Below are 20,032 nucleotides of genomic sequence, written 5' to 3'. Positions count from 1 at the left end.
CACAGTGGCTTATGTTAAAATGAGCCTGCTTTCCTGGGAGTCAATACAGAGTCGCAAAGTGTTTAAATACTGTATACTTTAAAAAAAGACAATGTAAAAAAATAAAGGAGGCCATCATTGGTACAAAAATGCTGGTTGCCTGGCAGTTTGAGTATGTTATACATTTTTCCCCCAGTACAAGTATGCAGCCAGTTAAGTCAGAACTCGAGTGACATACATTCTTGTAGTGCCCCGGGGCCTAATTGTCTGTACAAGAGCCTCATAACGCCCTTGTGTGGCCCTTGGACCCCAAACATTTGTAGTGGGAGCATTGATAAGTAAAGGTGTATTAGCAGTGATCTCTAGTAGATCTGCAGTCTCTGACAATACTTTTCAGCACTACATATTGAACATTATTAACTGCAGTTAGAGGGACAGATAATTGGCCCCTTACTCAGAAAGATTGCTCCCAGAGCCGGCCATCTGTCTATAACCATAGGAATAGCAGACAGATTGGGCTGCTGTCAGCCTGACATTCTTTTGTAAAGGTTTCTCTGCCTAGAGGTAATTCCCAGGCAAGAATCTGCTATTCCTAATTGCCCATGTGAACGAAGCCTTAAAAGAGAATTATGGGAATATATAAAAAAAAAAAAAAAAAAATCATACTCACCTAGGTGGATGCAGCATCGGCTTGATGCCTTATCTGTCCCCCACAGCTTCTAAGACTGAGAACTAAGTGATCAAAGACCACTGATCGCTCAGTTCTTAGCCTTCAGTGAGCAGAGTGCTTTTCAGGTAACGGCTCTCTGCTCTGCCCCTCCAGCGCTCAGGCTCTCAACGGCTCACTGGGAGCCTGAGCCAACTGCTGGTCCAAGCATCTGGGTGGATCTCGACTTTAAAGTTGGGATCTTTCTTGAGCTTGGAACAGTTGAGTGATGTCAGCTGACAGTGGACTTTAGCCTGCTGTCGGCTGAACACAAGAGTGCAGAACTAATTGCACTGCTGTGATCCCCATGAGAAGTACAGCCAAAATCACTTTGGCTACGCTTCCCTTAACAGTTCTTCAGACTACCAGTATGACCATCCCTGAAATGAGAGGTGATCTGTGTTTGGCCAATTATAGTTCATTATTGAATAGCGAATTTCACTACACAGTGATTTTCCTAAAATGTATTGTATTTGTTAACCACTTTACAACCGACGCACGCCGATGTACGTCCATTTTGTGAAGAGGGATATCTCAGTAACGGCAGCAGCTGCTGCCACAATCTCTTCAGGCGCCGGTCGGGAATTGGGCGATCGGGACCTGCCTTCTCTGTGGTATGGAGATGAGTGAGGCTAAGATGGCCCCTACCCGTCTCTATACCATAGCAAAACGTAATTTCCGCCCATACCTCTTAAAGGCACATTTTTTCAAATAAAAATAAAATAAAAATTATTGCATTTAACTCCAAATATGATATCGGAGGACATTTTGACCCCAGATCTCACATATAAGAGGACCTGTTATGCTTTTTTCTATTACAAGGGATGTTCACATTCCTTGTAATAGGAATAAAAGTGATCCAATTTTATTTTTTATTTTTTTTAAACAGTGTAAAAATAAATAAAATCAAGTAAAATAAATAAGAACACTCTGTCCCGACGAGCTCGCGCGCAGAAGCAAACGCATATGAAAACGGTAGTCAAACCACACATGTGAGGTATCGCCACGATCGGTAGAGAGAGAGAGAGAGAGCAATAATTCTAGCCCTAGACCTCCTCTGTAACGCAAAACATGCAACCTGTAGAATTTTTTAAATGTCGCTTATGGAGATTTTTGAGGGTAAAAGTTTGACGCCATTCAACGAGCGGGCGCAATTTTGAAGCGTGACATGTTGGGTATCAATGTACTCGGCGTAACATTATCTTTCACAATATAAAAAAAAATTGGGCTGATTCTACTGTTGTCTTATTTTTTTATTAAAAAAGTGATTTTTTTTCCAAAAAAAGTGTGCTTGTAAGACCGCTGCGCAAATACGGTGTGAAAATAAGTATTGCAATGACCGCCATTTTATTCTCTAGGGTGTTCGGGGGGAAAACAAAACAATAATGTTTTGAATAATGTCTAAATATGTTTGGGGGTTCTAAGTAATTTTCTAGCAAAAAAAACTGTTTTAAACATGTAAACACCGACTCTGAAAAAGAGGCTCGGTCCTTAATTGGTTAAGGCACTATTGTAATCTATTCTACAGCCAGGAACTGTGATGAAAGCCACAAACACTAAATATAAAGAAAGATAATTTATTTATATAGAACAGGAGATGACAATTAAAACTTGTCGATGTACTACATATACCAGACATTTGTGAATGAGGACGATTGCTGGATTCTCACGCCGGCCTCCATTTAATGTTCTTCACACCCTGGAACTGTCTTTTTAGGGAGTTACTGTCCGCCCAGTCAGCATTCATATATGAAATATCCTCATCCTCTTCAAGTTTCTGGAACCAAGAAACAAACATTAGTTTGCTGGTTAGCAAGAAAGCCAAGAGTCTATTTATCCATGTGTGATATACATGGTAGTCTGTATACAAACTATAAACCATCAGTCTGTACCAACCCCATTTATAGCTCATAAAATGTTTAAAAGATAAGCTCACCTTTTTAAAAAACAAAAAACAAAAAAAAAACATTTATTTGCAGGTAAAAAAAAAGTGCATCTTCTTTTTTTCTAAGGAGCCTGCAAGAGCATCACAATCACAATCAGCAGATAGCGGGTGCAATCCCAGGCTGCAGCAGACTCTCAGCATAGCTGTCTGCTTGTACCGCGTATGGACAGGCAGCTATCTGAGAGCAGGTAGATCAATGGACTATGAGAGCGCTTACGAGCACCCTCATAGTTCATTGACAACTACAAGCCCTCAATGGCAATGACTAATGGTACTTGTAGGCAGGGCTGGACTTACCATTGGGCTTGACTGGGCTCAAGCCCATGGGCCCAACCCAATAGGGGGCCCCACCGAGATACATAGCCGAGTGTACTAGGCTCCGCTCCATTCACAGTCACGCTCAGTCCCGCCCTATGATGGACATAACACAGGGACTGGGCGTGACTGTGAGCCGAGCCAAGTATACTCGGCTACCCTCAGGCCCGAGAGCCCCCGAGAGGACCCAAGAACCACCGAGAAGACCCAAGAGCCACCAAGATACACAGGACTCTGTATCTTGGCGGCGCCATTTTTAAACTTCAAGACTACAATGACAAGGCTGCAATGACACTGGACAAGGCTGCAATGATGGGCAAGGCTGTAGATGGACACTGATAAGGCTGCATTGATGGACATTTAAAACGTTTTTTCCTTAAACTTCCCACCTAAAAGTTTTTTTCCTTAAAATTCCCTCCTAAACTTGGGGTGCATGTTATACGCCGGCGCGTGTTATGTGCCGATAAATATAGTAATGTATATAAGGTATGGCCCGAAAGTGACTCAAGCCCAGAGGCCCCCACCACCCTAAGTCCTGCCCTGCTTGTAGGCATTGATTTACAGGTAACTGTGAATAAATGACCCGCACGTGTATGCAGAGTCCGGCATGACTAAGTTTGTTTAAATTGTGACAGTGGGTTCAGGGAGAAGATCCCCCGCTCGCTGTTACCGGGGGGGGGGGATCGGAGGGAGAGGCTGCAGATGCTGGGACAGGTTACATGATGTTCAACCCTAAAAACGGGTAGAACATGTAACATACTTTGAAGGTGAACTTGTACTCTTACCACTTGGCGACAGCCTACTGCATATATACTGTGACAGAGCAGGCCCACTGCGCCGGATTGCTTACACATGATCCAGCCTGCCTGGGTAGGAAGCATGCGTGTTCTTCAGCACATGATGATCAGTGGAACCCGGCCAATGATGACAAAAGAGAGGCCTGTGTTGGTAAACAACACAGGGCTCTCTACAGAATACAGCGATGTGACTTTTTTTTTCTCTTTGTGAGGCCAAGTACAGATGTAAGATAGCTTGTAATTGACTTTCCAATTTTTAGTAAAGGTGTTCAGTAGGTTGAGGTCAGAGCTCTGTGCAGACCTCCACACCAAACTCACCAATCCATGTCTTGGTACACAGGGGCACAGTCATGCTGGAAAAGAAAAGGGCCTTCCCCAAACTGCTGCCACAAAGTTAAAAAAGTATGGGAATTTTTTTTTATAGTAGAATCATACTTACCTAGGTGGATGCAGCATTGGTACCCCACAGGCTCTAAGGCTGAGAACAGAGCAATTAAACACAGCGGATCGCTCAGTTCTGAGCAGAAAGCTGGTGACTATCAGTCACCGCTGTCTGCTCTGCTACTCCAGCGCTCACTGGAGTGCCGGGCTGTGGAGGGGGCGGGAGTGGTCAGCTCAGGCTCTCAGCGGCTCACTGAGAGACTGAGCCAGGCGATGGTCCAGGCATCTGGGCAGATCCCAACCATATGGTCATGATCTTGCCCCAACCTGGACCGGCTCTGTGACTTCAGCCCCCTGTCTCCTGATAATGGGTCACAGGAATGCACAACTAACTGCACTCCTGTGATCCACAGGAGAAGTAAAGCCAAATGAGCTTTGGCTGTACCTCGCCTTTAAACATGCCTTTGTATGCTGTAGTATAAACACTACTCTAACACAGAAAACACATTCTGGAGGTAGGTCCACAACTTCATACAAGTGGCAATATAGTGGGAGGTATGATGGTCAGGCATCCAAAACTTTCATCCTTATAGTATAGCTCCCTGTAGAGAGAGAACTTGGTGATACAGCAGGAGAAATACAACACAGAGGCTACAGTGCAAAACCATAAGTTTGTAGCACAGTCAGTGCAGTGCAGCACAGAAAGTTCAGTGGCTTTAGGCAATGTATTTGCCTAAATTACAACTACACTTTACCTCTCAGTGGAGCGGAGTTGGAGTTAATGAGCACATAAGTTACCACATGTATTACCTTAAGTGCCTCCTGCCTCCTGTGATAATACATCATCATGTTCTTCTGCTCTTCCTCTGAAATGGCGGGCTCTCTTGCTGGAGCTCCTTGTCCTCTCTAGATGGGTTAAAACACAAATATATACTAAAATACATAGGTAGTGCTAAAGGTCAGATCAAGAGACATGCACACTATGCATGTTCACTGTCAGCATTCCATAGGATATCATTAAATAGCATATATTTTTTATACACACCCGTATCAAGTGGGTTTTCTAGCACATAGACAAGCCGCAGATCAGGTTCGGAGAGCAATAGATCCCATATCAGTACTAAACTCATCTTGGAGGGGGGCCAGGATCAGGGTGTTACTGTCCATAGATATTTGAAAAGCATTCAATTCTCTCTCTTGGCCCATTCTTTTTCAGGTGCTGGAAAGGTGGAAATTTGGACCCAAATTTATAACCTCATTCCATTCACTTTATAGCTCACCAACAGCCCAGATAGTCTTGCGAGGTCATAGATAATATCCACTTCCCATATCCTCTGGTACTCGTCAGGGATGCCCTGTATCCCTTCTCCTGTTTGTTATAGCAATTGAAACCCTAGCAAATGTAAACCTGTCTTGGATTGGGAGAATAGCTTCAGTTTAAGATGACAGCCCTACCTAGGCTGTTATATTATTTCAGAACTCAACCCTATCCAGGTCCCCGTTAAAGAAACGCAGCAATTTCAATCAGAAATTTTACGATTCATCTGGGGATCAAAAGGGACACAGGATAGCATGGGCTACAATGTACACCCCCCAGGGAAGTGGGAGGTCTGGGAGTACAAGCTTTCCAAAAATATTATGTAGTGGGGCAACTGGCACGATTGTGCCAACTCCATACTAAACACCTTAGGCCAGACAGGATGTCTCTTGAGGCCCAAGCCTGCTCTCCACTTGGAATTGATCGAATATTGTGAACTCCCCCAAAATACAGTAAAGCAGTTACGTGCCCTACACTCTCCCATTCTTTACACTTATGGGACATGAGCTGTATGAGATGGCCCTTGTGCCCTACCCATACATCGGTGGCTCCCATCTTTGGCAACCCCCTATTTCCACCCGGAATGCAATTAGCAAGCTTCGGTTGGTGGCTGAATAAGGGACGTTATTGCATAGTACTAGAGTACTATCTTGATTATAGAGGAATTTGATCCCTATCCTACCTTATAGATAGCCAGGAGATGCTCCCCACGGAGAATTTTCACTTACAGCTAATTTTCCATTTTCTCAATACAGTACAGAAAAACAGCTTCAATCTGGCAGTACATACCATGTTCAAGAACAGGTGCATGCAAAATAAATCTTTGGGGGGGGGGGGGGGGGGCAAGCTGTATAAATTATTTTCCAACCCTTCAGGTAGTTTATCTTACCAGTCAGCGTGGGAGAGGGATCTAGGCATAGCCCCTGAAGAGGAGGACTGGCATAAATGGAGCACACATATTCATAAAGGAATTTTAAACATTGCTCTGATCGAGGCTTAAAGTACATGCCAGATGGTACCTGGTCCCGGAGCGTCTTTCAAAAACGTACCCGGGATTGTCAGCCTCCTGCTTCAGGGGTTGTGCCAGATAGATACGGTTAGGCACACATGGTAGACTTGTCCCAAAGTGCGCAGTTTTTGGATGAGGGTACACTGCTTTATTTTTTCAGTCACAATGGTTAATATCACTAAAGATGCAAGCATTGCCCTACTAAATAAACCAGTTCAAAATGGATCAAGACACACACAGACCCTAATATACTATATGTTTCTAGCAGCCAAAATTGTTATTGCGACTGCTTGGAAAAGCCCAAACAGCCTATTTTTTATAAAATATGGTCTCCTTGGCTTGCCTACTTGCAGGTACCAACCATACGGTGTTAAAAGCGGAGTTCCACCCACTTTTACAAGGTGGTCTAAAACTAAAGACTACCTCTCATTTTCCGATATATTTTTTTTCCTTACCTATCTTTTTAGAAAGAATAAATGTACCTCCTTCTAAGCCCGGCGGCAGCATAGTGCGTCAAGTCCTCTTCTGCAGCCTTTTGGGACCTGTGTGTGTCCCAGAAGACGAGCTGGCCGTTCACAAAGCACCACGCATTTGCGCATTTGTTCAGTAGGAAACCGGCTTCCCTTAGTTGGAATGGTGGTAGTTGGAATGGTGGAATGGTGGTGCCGGCACCCGCTCCAGTGGACAAATCGGCCTGGGGGGGGGGGGGGGGCGCGACATTGTGGCCTCCCTGGACAGGCAAGTGTCCTTATTAAAAGTCAGCAGCTACAGTACAGTACATTTTTTGCGGATGGAACTCCACTTTAACTCCAGATATACTTGATGGTAGATCCCCAGATGGACTCACCTTCCCTTTTTATTCTTCCTTTTCACGCTCTTTTCCTGTGACTGGTCCGCAATGCCCCCTGCTTTTATTTTCATCCTATCTTACCAATGTTCAACAAATTGTCAGTACTGGGGAGTAGTATCCCCCATAAAGGACTATAAGTAGTATGACAATTGAGAGATCATTTGAATTGTTTAATATAAGTCAATTGTCTTCTCAATCTAAAGATCTATTTGGAGAGGACACATACTTCTGATGTGTTAAATTTCATAATTCCTCTATGTACCATAGGCAGACCAGATAAACCCTCTCTCTGATGATCTTTATTCATTCCTTAGGGCATTATGGGAATAAGCCAAGTACCCCCCCCTTTTTTCCTCTCTCATAAATGTTATCTCCCTCTTAGTGGGGGATTATAGGGGAGACCATGGTCAGTTGCCCTTCTCTGCCATGGCTCTTCTAGGTCCCCTCTCAGTACATGTGTCTTTATAATATGTATGCAGGTTCTTGAAGGTAGAGAGCTTAGAGAGGATTGTTCGCTGCTCTGCTTTATACTGTTTGTTCTTTACTTTCCAAATATTCAATAAAATCCAACTGAAACAGAAGCTTCCATGCACAGCTGCACCAAATTTTGCACTGTTTAGCTTTAGTAAATCAGCCCCAGAATGTTTAGTACTACTTCAATGCTCCAGCATTCAAAGCTTTTCAGACAATTTTGCACTTCCAACCTTGTAGCAACATTTTGGGAAAGGCCATTTTCTCTTCCAGCATGACTGTGGCTTTGTACACAAAGCCAGCTCCACAAAGACATGGTGTGATGAGCAATAGTATGAAGGAACTGCACAAAGCCTTGATCTCAACCCTACAAAACCTTTGGGATGAACTGGAGCACCAATGGTGAGCCAGGTCTCCCCATTCAACAACAACAGTCACTGACAATACAAATGTTCTTTGGGCTGAATGGGCACAAATTTACATAAACACTCAACTCCATATTAATGCTCATGTTTTTTGGAATGGAATGTCCAACAAGCTCATATGGGTGTGATAGTCAGATGTCTGCAAATCTTTGGCCATGTAGAATATGTGTCTGTGTACTGATAGGCTGAAGTGGTGCAGGTTTAAATATGGCTGCCTGCACTGTAACTGGATGACAGCATCTGTTTTTCTACTCTATGTGTTCATATTCATCACTTATATCACTTGTACAAATATAGAAATGTGTTGAGTACCTTTTGTATCTTCACAATTATTTTAGTCTTTTCATTTTTGCCCACGTAGTCAGCAAGTTTCTTATTCCTCAGGAGCTCTTTTCCAGCCCACCACAACTGGGCATCAGGTTCCTCAATGACCATCTGTCCGGCCTAGAATACAGCAGCATATGGGGAAATTAACAAAAATGACTGGAATGTGGGAAAACACATAATTTTATCTGATCCATAGGTAAAAGTTCGGAAAATTAAGTGTGTATTCACACCTGGGAATGCACCCTGCCTGTGATTAGATGCGAGAACCTCAGCAAGGATTTCCAAGATTAGCTGCAAGTAGGTAACCCCACTGAAAGCAAACGGGAGCCTGCGGCTAATCACACCCACTGGCATGTAATCACTTATGCAGCGACTGGCCCTGGACATGGGCAGTCTGAGTGATTACCCATGAATGGGCGCAATTAGCCACGGGGACATTTTTTTTTTTTCTTTAATAAAGGAATTGTCAAAAACAAAGTGTGCGTGTTTGTATTTCTTTGACACTTTGTTGGTGAATGAGTAGGGGTACCCCCTACTCATTCACATAGGGAAAAGGGGGGGGTGGTTCTGTGGACCCTCTTGTTAAAGGGGGCTTCCAGATTCCAATAAGCCCCCTGCGCACAAATCCGTCCATTTCCTGACTTGCCGGGCTGCATGATCAGATAAGGGTCTGGTATGGATTTTGGGAGGACTCCACAACGCTTTATTTAAATTTTTGGCGCTTTTTTCTTCATTTAAACTTGCACAGCTTCATTCACACTTGCATATGGGTCCACCTATGATTTCCTGCTTCATCAGGGGTTCCTCCAAACAGCTGCAGCTATGGGTAAGGGTTTACTTTTCCCACTAGAGACTCATCTGGGTTTTCTGTGAACATCTACAGGCAGGAAGCCCTGTACAAAGCAATGGGAGGCTGTCAGCACCCGCAGCTATTTGTGGGAGTTTGCATGTAAATCGTACATGAAGCTCTTACCTTGCAGATGACCAGCCCTGTATGCAGTTTGCAGCATAGTCAGCCCCTTACACAAGCATGAATGATGACTTAATGGTATTACTTTTGCCATGTGGTTTCAGAGTATTACATTTTACTTTTTTCTTTCAACTTTATTGAAAGTGTACAAAGTTACACTCTACTCAAGTCTTTGTATTGTAGCAAAGAAGCTGCAGAATATCAGCAGCACCAAGATGCAGCAAAAATTATAAAAATTATAAAATAAGTATATTATTGAACAAATGGCAATTTCTGAAAATCATTTAGCAAACTAAATATCGGTTAGTTAAAACATATAAGTCAAAAGGTATTCACCCTGGTCACGATGATAGGAAATTAATCTCTGCAAAAATTATTTCACAGTAGGAGGTGTGACAATTTAAATCCCAGAACGTCCTCAGCGTAGCACCATGGTGGTAAGTCATGCAGCCATATGCACTGGGAGTGTGTTCGGACATGTTCTAACTTGCACTTGCTTGGGTCGCAGGCCAGTTGACTCAGCCTTTATGGAATATATTCACAATTATTTTAGTCTTAAAGGGATTGTAAACCCTCGTGGTTTTTTACCTTAATGAATTATATGCATTAAGGTGAAAAACCTGTAGTGCAGCAGCCTCCCAGAGCCCCCCTTTTACTTACCTGAACCCGGTCTTTCCAGCGACGAGCAATCAAATAGAGTGATGTAGAATCCGGGGGTGGGGGGTGGGTCTGGCTGTCTGTGTCAATTGATGCAGGAGGACATGGGAGCGAGCCTGCACGAGTGCCCCCAGGGAAAGCGCTTCTCCGTCGGGGCACTAGAGAAGAGGAGGAGCCAGGAGTGCCACAGAGGGACCCCAGAAGGGGAGGAACGTTCAAAACCCTTGCACAGAGGAGGTAAGTATGACTTGTTTGTTATTAAAAAAAAAAAAAAAAGAGACTTTACAACCCCTTCAATAACACATGTGTGCGCTGCTCTCTTGGTGGAAAATGAGTAGCAAGAATCTGGAGAATTGGATTAACGTCCAATTTTGGATAAAGAATTCGAAAACGTCTGACTGAACCTTTAGCTCTGTTACAACAAGCTTATGGTGAACATTCCATGAAGAAATCAAGTGTTTCTGAATGGCATAGGTGGTTTGAGGAGTGACGGTGAAGATGCCCATGATGACGAAAGAAGTGGGCAGCCAAAAAGGCAAAGGACGGATGTGAAAAATGAAGAGCTTTGGGAATCTGTTTGGAGGAAAAGACCGGAACTCTGGCCTGACAAGTTTCTCCACCATGACAATACTCCTGCACATGAAGCGTTAAGTGTTCGCAATTTCCTGGCCTAGAAATCCATTCTAGAACTTAACCGACCACCTTTTAACCCTGACTTAGAACCCTGTGACTTTTGTCTGTTTACAAAATTTTTAAAAAATGCCTTTAAAAAGGAAACATTTGATGACATTCTGGACATCCAGCACTCAAAAAAACTGCTTAGCGTTCCAGAAAACGAATTCCAGGAATGTTTCCGACAGTTGTCTACAAAAGTGCAACGCTTTACAAGAGGACTAATTTGAAGGTGACAACAGTCAATAGTGTATTAGGTAAGCAAACTTTTTTTTTTGTTTTACAGTTCATTTCAGGAATTAAATTGTCATACCTTGTATACTAAAAGAAAACAAGGACACTTTGGATTAAAAAAAAAAACAATTAGAATTCTGGTTCTCAGGATAATCAAGACTCATGAACATGAAGCAGTCTACGGTAGGTCGAGTTGAAGATCTTAGCTTTGGCAAAGCTTTAGGCTGGTTTCCGCCATGACACCGTGCATGTCTACAGATAATGACCTTCAAGATGTGCTGAGCATCTTAATTTACAAATTCGAAAAACCTTTAACAGTGTAAACTAAACAGAGTCCAACATGAATGTGTGAGGAGCCACAAAGGAAAGGCAGGCAAACGTCAAGAAGACCAAGGAAACAGTCTGGAGCTTAGTCCAAAGACAACACATAGATCAGGCATGGGTCAGAGAGGACAAAGCACACCAGTGACATGGGAGAAGATGAATATGTAAGGCCAATTCGAGGGACAATATTTGATCACAGGCCGTGTCTTTCTCAGGCCTCCCCTTCTCATCATACATTGTGCTGATAACAATGATGTGGACAAATCTGGGAACTGGTCCGTCTCATACCATCCTCTAGAGAAAGATCAATTGGATGGCATATTTACAAGTACCAAGTAAAGATTATAAAGAATGTCTGAATGAGAAATGTCATTTCACCAAAGAATGGCTCAACTCCTACTTCAGCTTAGCAGCAATTTTTATTTTAGGAATGTTCTAGCATGACCACACAAGAGGTGTCCTCCTCCATTCATCTTGGCACGGATCTAAAAAGAAATCTGCTGATTGCATAGACCTAAAGATTTTTTAGCATTTTAGCTAAAGCCAAAAATTAAGTATACATTTTAGGATGCAGTAGGGGGTAGGTTAAAGCTGTTGAAAAGAAAGACACAAAATGGTACAGCATTTTGTGTGCAAGATGTATGAATAATGTATATATATTTTCTAATTTTTGTGTTTTTCAATTAAAGCAGTATAGGTACCCAGGGGCGTACCTAGAGCATTTGACACTAAGGTCGGATCCTATATCAGGCACTGCTCCCCCCCCCCCCCCCCCCAACAAAATCGGTGCGCACAAAGCTTGCTGCTTAAAAACGGAGCAGGCGCTTCTTTTGGCTGACAGTGTCACGTGTTGTAATTTGCAGTGACTGCAGTGCACCATTGGCTCCCGCTTCTGTAAAAGTCAGTAAGCCAATAAGAGAAGAAAGGGGGCGTGGCCGGGTCACGGCTCTGTGTCTAAATGGACACACGGAGCTGTGACTTGGTGACTTGGTTTGGGTGCCCCCTGGCAAGCTGCTTGCTGTGGGGACACTCAACAGGAGGGAGGGGCCAGGATCAGCAAAGAGGGACCCGAGAAGAGGAGGATTGGGGCTGCTATGTGCAAAACCATTTCACAGTACCTATAAGTATAACATGTTTGCTATTTTTAACAAAAATAAAATAAAATAAAAAGGAAACGACTTTACAATCACTTTAAGATCCCAACATTTTTTTTTCTTGGTCTCCTACCACAATATGTTGCTGGATGAATGTTCCCCCACTGGTCTGGGTAGCCATTATCCAGACCAGAACAAAAAAAAGCGTATGAACAGCTTTTAAAACACAGGACTAAGGCCCCTTCCACATGGGACTTGCTCAATGTGGGGTCTGTCTGCTGATCCGTGTCCACTTCACTTATGCAGAGCAGACACAGCCCCTCCTCCTCTATGGGCGGTCGGATGTAAATGGAACAGAAGGAGAACGGATTCCCATCCACCTGTTTTTAGTGGATCGGATGTCGGTGGGGGCCAACAAACACATCTTTACACCCACCGCTCCATAGAGGAGAATGGAGGGCCCAATTGAGTCCGTCTGAAAAACTGACAGGTGGACCCAATTGGTCCACTCGTGTGAAAGGGGCCCAAAAGACACCAAAATTTGGTGACTTCTAAGTTTGCTTAAAAACACACAGATACTGCCAAAGACTGCTTGTCAGTCAAAGAAGCCAGGACAATGGAAGATGAGGTATTATACCTGAGTTCCAGAGAGGTCTTCATTATTTTCAAACTCCATCCTGATTGGATCATGTGGAGGTAATCCCATGGGATACACAATCATTACGGCACCACGGAGCTGATCCAAAGCATCCTTGACCATGTCCATTGTTACACACACATTGGCCTCCGCTTGTTTCTACATAAAGAGAAGAGACTTTTTAAATATGCTTTCCAGTTTATTTCAAACACATTTTACAATATATATGGTAGCTGCAATCTTTGTCATCATGTTCTGACAACACTCATGGCAAATCGGCATCTCTACAGTTCTGACAATCTGGCTTTAAAGTGAATCTCCAGGCAGCTATAAAATACACCAACGAATGCCATGATGTATTTATTAAATATAATAAATGTATTGTATATGCAATAGTGCAAATACCTTAATGTGACTGATTTCAGCCCCCGTTATTCCTGGTACATAGGGAGTCAGTCTAAGGGGCACACTGAAAGCCAATCATATGTCCTGCATGTACATGTGCTAACAAGAAAAATGACAAAAGCAGGAGAACGTGACAATTTCTCATTCATTTGGTGTTCGGCAGCTTGGGCAGTTGGAGAGGTGAGCATTTTCCTATTTTCTTTGCAGGGAGTCTTTTTATTCACCATTTGATTTCAGCAACAGAATCTGAATAATAGTGTGGAAAACAAGATTACCTTTGATATTAAGGCTTTTGCTTCCTCCATTGTCTTTTGCAACACCTTCTTCATACTGTCATTAGGTGCTGAAAAAAAGATAGAGTATGATATAATATGGATCACCAATATCCAGGGCCGCTGCAAGGATATTTGTTTACACAGGTGAAGGTGCAGTTTGTCCCCCCCCCTCCTTACACCTTACCATCCCCCTGACCCCCCCCCTTCCATAATGTGCCCCCCACTGTCTATAGCTGTGCTGGTACCTGCTTCACGTTGCACCAGTATTTTTGATGGGGTGCAACATAGAGGACATTATTCAAATCCCCCCCAATGCCCCTCTGAGCAAAAAAATCCTCTCCCCACTAGCACAGATCCTCTCCTCCAAGTCCTACCTTCCAACACAACTTTCCTCCCATCCTGGGTCAAATCCTCTTCCCCCATCCTTCCAGTAAACATCCCCCCCCCCCCCCCCAAATCCCCCATGCCAGCACAAGTCCTCTCCCCAGTTGTCTCAATTCTTTCTACTCAAAGCCCCCTTTCCAGTACAAACCCTCCCCCACCAAATGCAAATCCTCTCCTCTTCTAACACAAATCCATACTTCACCAATTGTCCTGGCTTTGAGGAGGCCTTCCTCCGATACAAATGAAATTCCCGCGCATCCCGACTAAGGGCCTTTTCAGACCAGAACGCCACGATGGAAACACGCGTTCTGTGTGCATTTCCTGCACCTCATTCAAATGCACTGCAGTTGCGATCTACAGTGGGTGTCAACTTAGTGACACCCCAAATGCAGGTCACAAATGCAGTGCGTTTGCCTGCACCAGATCTATAGTGCTGTGCGTTTTGTAAAGAAGTGCATGCATGTGAATGCACAGCATGCTCCTGTGGGATTCCTGGTGTTAACCGACCCTGAGTCCTGGAGCTCAGTGACAAAAAAAAAAAGTTCTGGCACTTGGCTCCACTAACTTGACTGGCAGGGAGGCACCAGGGGTAATTGTCCCAGATGCCAATATTAGCCCCTCTAGCAGCCTGCATCTCTTTTATTGGGGGGGGGGGATAAGATACTGTACATGCTAGGGGAGAGGACTTGTGTTAAAAGAAGGTTGGACATGTAATCAGAGCCCCCCTCGGACAAGTTCTGTCCTTCCCCAAAGCACACCCTAGTATATACAGTATCCTCTTAGGCCCCCCCCCCCCCAAATCGCTGCAAGTATTCATCTTCAACAACTTGCCCCGCTCACCCCTCTTTCCTGTGTCCCCCTCCCCTGCAAGTCACATATATCTGGTCAATGTACAGGAAACCATCAGAGCCGAGGAGAGGGAAGAAGCTTCAGTCCACACTGCACTGTGTGCAGTGTGCTAGTGTGAGGAAGCTGGTGAAGAGAGGGGGAGAGGCGGCTGCTATACAGAGTGATCGCAGCGTGTGGGACTCAAAACACTCCACACAAGCTGTGGGCAGGTGTCACTGGTGCCCACACTAGCGCACCCCTACTGGGCAAGTCACTGGAGTCAAGAACTTACTCCAGCACTGGGCTCTGCTCCTGGAGGTTTGGATCTTACCCCCTCCAATCCTGGCTCCCTAAGCTGTCTAAGGCTGGCACTGGCCATGCCAATACAATCTTTTCTCTTGCTGATACTTATATTACAACTGAAATTGCCACTAAGGCCTCATTTACACTTGCTTCGGCTTCAACACATATTAAAGCACCTACCGCTTCAACATGCTTTTATGATGTGTTTTTGGTGCTTCGGTGAAGCTTCAGTGATGCTTCCGTGATGTACTTTTGAAGCTTAGCAGGTGCACTGTGTGTGTGTGTGTGTGTGTGTGTGTGTGTGTGTGTGTGTGTGTATATCTCATACCTGCAATTTCTCCAAAACAAAGTGAAGCTAAAGCTGAATTAAAGCCTCTCAAAAGCTACAGGTGCTTCAAGTGAGCTTTGCCAAAGGCTTCTATGGGGGCTTTGAAGACGCTTTGAAGCGCCACAAACAGCTAGGTTACACTTGCTTCAAAAACAAGGCTTCGGACACACTTTGTTAAAGCTCTCTGAACGCCAGCCAAAGCTCCTGTCACTATATAAAATGGTTAGCTTACAGTCCTGTTTACACCTGCTTTTGCTTGGTGCTTTGTGAGGCTTTGATAAAGCTTCGGTGGGGCTTCAAGCGAGCTTTGCCATAGACTTCTATGGAGGCTTTATTTAGTGACCGGAGCTTAGACTGGTGTTCAGAGAGCTTTAACCAAGTGTGTCCAAAGCAAGTTTAAACTAGCCGATAATGTGTGTTGAAGCTGAAGCAAGTGTAAATGAGCCCTAAGGCTACATGGGGTATAATTTTTGAAGTGAAGCAAACGCAAGGTGTAAACAGGACTGTAAGCTAACCATTTATTTAGTGTCAGGGGCTTTGACTGGCATCCAGAGAGCTTTAACAAAGCTCTCTGTCTGAAGCCTTGTTTTGAAGCAAGTGTAAACTAGCCCTAAAAGAAAGTGGCAATACATTCCACATGTTGTACAGTTATAGCAGGTCATGATTTACTTCTACAGTAAGAGGATAAGGAATACCAGGCATAAAATCAGAAAGGGAATACTACTAAAATGAGAAGATGACATCATTACCATGTCCACTGCGTCTTCCAATCTCATCCTTTTTGAAGACACTTCCTCCGCTGGGCACGCATTTAGCTTCCCATTCATTCTTTAGTTTCAGATCTTCAATCTGCTCATCAGCCAATCCCTGCATATTAGGGGGCAGAATAATGCCATGTTCCGCCAACTCTGCCATCTCTATACAGAGGGGAAAAAAAAAGGCAGACTATAAATGCAACTGTCAGCAGTGAGATTTTTTTAGATCCCAGAGCAGAGCAAACGCAGCACAGCAAAGTCTTACATGCTGCATCTTTGGTGAGCTTTTCAAAAGTGTACCTTCCATTGTAAGTCAATGGAAATGCATCAAAAATGCACTAAAGATGCACTTTTTTTTATGTTTCAATATTTTTATTGAAGGTTTTCAGTACAATACAAACAAAAGTCTCATTAATGCGGCAAAGTATTATAAAGATGCACTTTTGATGTGCTTTTGGGGTCACACGACAAAAAAAAAAAAATAAAAAATAAAAAAATATGATGCTGGTTGTTAAATAGCCAGCACCCGCCAGCATTCTCAAAGTGGTTGTAAACCCGTTTAAAAAAAAAAAAAAAAAAAAAACCTGCAAGATAAAGGCATAATGAGCTAGTATGCATAGCATACTAGCTCATTATGAATTACTTACCTAAGATTGAAGCCCCCGCAGCAGTCCTCGTTCACCTTTCCGGCGGCCGACATCTCCCTGGGGGGGTTACTTCCGAGTATAGCGGCTCTGGATCTGCGATTAGCCGGAGCCGCAATGACGCCACTCCCGCACATGCGCACGGGAGCCGCCGGTAACGGCACAGTGCAACTGAACCATGCAGGTTTACAAGATATTCAGCGTAGCTACAGGTAAGCCTAATTATAGGCTTGCCTGTAGTACAGTGGTGTGAAAAAGTGTTTGCCCCCTTCCTCATTTCCTGTTCCTTTGCATGTTTGTCACACTTAAGTGTTTCGGAACATCAAACCAATTTAAACAATAGTCAAGGACAACACAAGTAAACACAAAATGCAATTTGTAAATGAAGGTGTTTATTATTAAAGGTGAAAAAAAATCCAAACCATCATGGCCCTGTGTGAAAAAGTGATTGCCCCCCTTGTTAAAATATACTATAACTGTGGTTGTCCACACCTGAGTTCAATTTCTATAGCCACACCCAGGCCTGATTATTGCCACACCTGTTCACAATCAAGGCATCACTTAAATAGGAGCTGCTTGACACAGTAAGGTCCACCAGAAGAAAAAAAGCTACACATCATGCCGAGACCCAAAGAAATTCAGGAACAATTGAGAAAGAAAGTAATTGAGATCTATCAGTCTGGAAAGGGTTATAAAGCCATTTCCAAAGCTTTGGGAATCCAGCGAACCACAGTGAGAGCCATTATCCACAAATGGCGAAGACATGGAACAGTGGTGAACCTTCCCAGGAGTGGCCGGCCGCCCAAAATTACCCCAAGAGCGCAGCGACGACTCATCCAAGAGGTCACAAAAGACCCCACAACAACGTCCAAGGAACTGCAGGCCTCACTTGCCTCAGTTAAGGTCAGCGTTCATGCCTCCACCATCAGGAAAAGACTGGGCAAAAATGGTCTGCATGGCAGAGTTCCAAGGAGAAAACAACTGCTGAGCAAAAAGAACATCAAAGCTCGTCTCAATTTCTCCACAACACATCTTGATGACCCCCAAGACTTTTGGGACAACATTCTGTGGACCGATGAGACAAAAGTGGAACTCTTTGGAAGGTGTGTGTCCAAGTATATCTGGCGTAGAAGGAACACTGCATTTCATAAAAAGAACATTATACCAACAGTAAAATATGGTGGTGGTAGTGTGATGGTCTGGGGCTGTTTTGCTGCTTCAGGACCTGGAAGACTTGCCGTGATAAAAGGAACTATGAATTCTGCTGTCTACCAAGAGATCCTGAAGGAGAATGTCCGACCATCTGTTCGTGTACTCAAGCTGAAACGAACTTGGGTTCTGCAGCAGGACAATGATCCTAAACACACCAGCAAGTCCACCACCGAATGGCTGAAGAAAAACAAAATGAAGACTTTGGAGTGGCCTAGCCAAAGTCCTGACCTGAATCCTATTGAGATGTTGTGGTATGACCTTAAAAAGGCCGTTCATACTCGAAAACCCTCTAATGTAACTGAATTAGGACAATTCTGCAAAGATGAGTGGGCCAAAATTCCTCCAGGACGCTGTAAAAGCCTCATTGCACGTTATCGCAAACGCTTGGTTGCAGTTGTTGCTGCTAAGGGTGGCCCAACCAGTTATTAGGTTTAGGGGGCAATCACTTTTTCACACAGGGCCATGATGGTTAGGATTTTTTTTCACCTTTAATAATAAACACCTTCATTTATAAATTGCATTTTGTGTTTACTTGTGTTGTCCTTGACTATTGTTTAAATTGGTGTGATGTTCCGAAACACTTAAGTGTGACAAACATGCAAAGGAACAGGAAATGAGGACAGGGGCAAACACTTTTTCACACCACTGTATAAAGTGGTTGTAAAGGGTTTACAAGCACTTTAACAACCAGCGGACAGGTACCCCCCAATACCTCCATGGTGGTCACTTCCAGGCTCTCTCTGCTTAATCTCTTCATGCTTAGGGGAGGCAGCCCACCTCTTCTCCCTAACATTTACAGAGCTATTCAGCTGTCCTGCCCAGTCTTCCCAGCTCCTCCCCCCTCCAGAGTACCCAGTGGTAGCAATGGCACAAACCTGCCTGCTCCCCCAACAGCCTGGCACAGCGCTCCTGCCAGCCTCACCATCTCACACAGAGTATCTAAAACCGAGACAAAAGAGACCGACCTCTCAGCACCGCATGGTCACAGCGAATTGGCACAAGAGACTGAGCAGAGAGGAGCTGGGGGTGACCGCCATGGACGTAGATGGCTCAAAAAGGAAAGGGGTGATGCCACACATCTGATAAATACTATTGAGGTGAACAGAGTGGCAACCTCAGCCTAGACTCTGACCAGGCCATGCCTCCAAAGCATATCACTCTGCCCTCTGGAGCTTAGTCATGGGGATTCATGTAGAAGGGGGGCGCAGGCATTGTAAGATTATATTCACTAGCTCATAAGGACCCCAGCAGGTACAGGCTACTTAAAGGAATTGTAAAGGCTAAAGGTTCTACATTCTGTGCATTAAGATAAAAAATCTGTGTATAGCAGCCTCCCCAGCAACCCCTAATTACTTACCTGAGCCCCATCCCTCTCCAGCGATGTCCACAAGTATCTTAGCCGTCATTGCTGGCTCCCTGGACAGTACTTAAAAGTAAAACACTACTAGCTACTGACTTTGAAAAAAAAAACTTTTTTTGTGGCTGGAACAATCAGCTATTCACCGTATATGCGATGTGCCAAATTTTAACACAATGCATTTAAAATGTATTATGTGTTTTTAAAATGCATAGCACATTTTGGAAGAACGGCTGTGAGAAAGCAGCCTTAGGAGACATATTGAGGTTTTATCTAAGTTGGATAACGATACTTTCCTCATCAGCACCTCTTTCTCTGTGTGAGAAAGTCACATGACAGCGATTTAAAATGTCTCGCACTCCTGTGCTGCAGCACTGCAGACAGACAGTGAAAGGTAAAGTCTGTGGACATTTAAGCAGGGCAATTGGAA

At 44.0% G+C, this 20,032-nt stretch overlaps 1 protein-coding gene across 1 annotated transcript in view; it reads right to left on the bottom strand.

Moving 5' to 3' along the window:
* Positions 1 to 2,248: 2,248 nt before the first annotated feature.
* The window catches only part of CFAP298 (cilia and flagella associated protein 298), a 29,229-nt gene continuing 11,445 nt past the window's right edge, over positions 2,249 to 20,032 (bottom strand). The window contains exons 3-8 of the mRNA XM_077479982.1: positions 16,384 to 16,551; positions 13,792 to 13,859; positions 13,112 to 13,270; positions 8,509 to 8,640; positions 4,934 to 5,029; positions 2,249 to 2,462 (exon numbers count right to left, since the gene is read on the bottom strand). Of these exons, the coding sequence (XP_077336108.1) occupies positions 2,352 to 2,462; positions 4,934 to 5,029; positions 8,509 to 8,640; positions 13,112 to 13,270; positions 13,792 to 13,859; positions 16,384 to 16,551 (734 nt within the window). The 3' untranslated portion in view covers positions 2,249 to 2,351. The remainder of the gene's footprint in view (positions 2,463 to 4,933; positions 5,030 to 8,508; positions 8,641 to 13,111; positions 13,271 to 13,791; positions 13,860 to 16,383; positions 16,552 to 20,032) is intronic.

This window comes from Lithobates pipiens, unplaced genomic scaffold, assembly GCF_037356315.1.
Source record: "Lithobates pipiens isolate NorthernLeopardFrog02 unplaced genomic scaffold, aLitPip1_a1.2 Scaffold_16, whole genome shotgun sequence".
In the NCBI taxonomy this organism is placed as follows: Eukaryota; Metazoa; Chordata; class Amphibia; order Anura; family Ranidae; genus Lithobates; species Lithobates pipiens.
The sequence above is the reverse complement of the archived record's forward strand: the minus strand, read 5'-3'. Positions and strand labels throughout refer to the sequence as shown.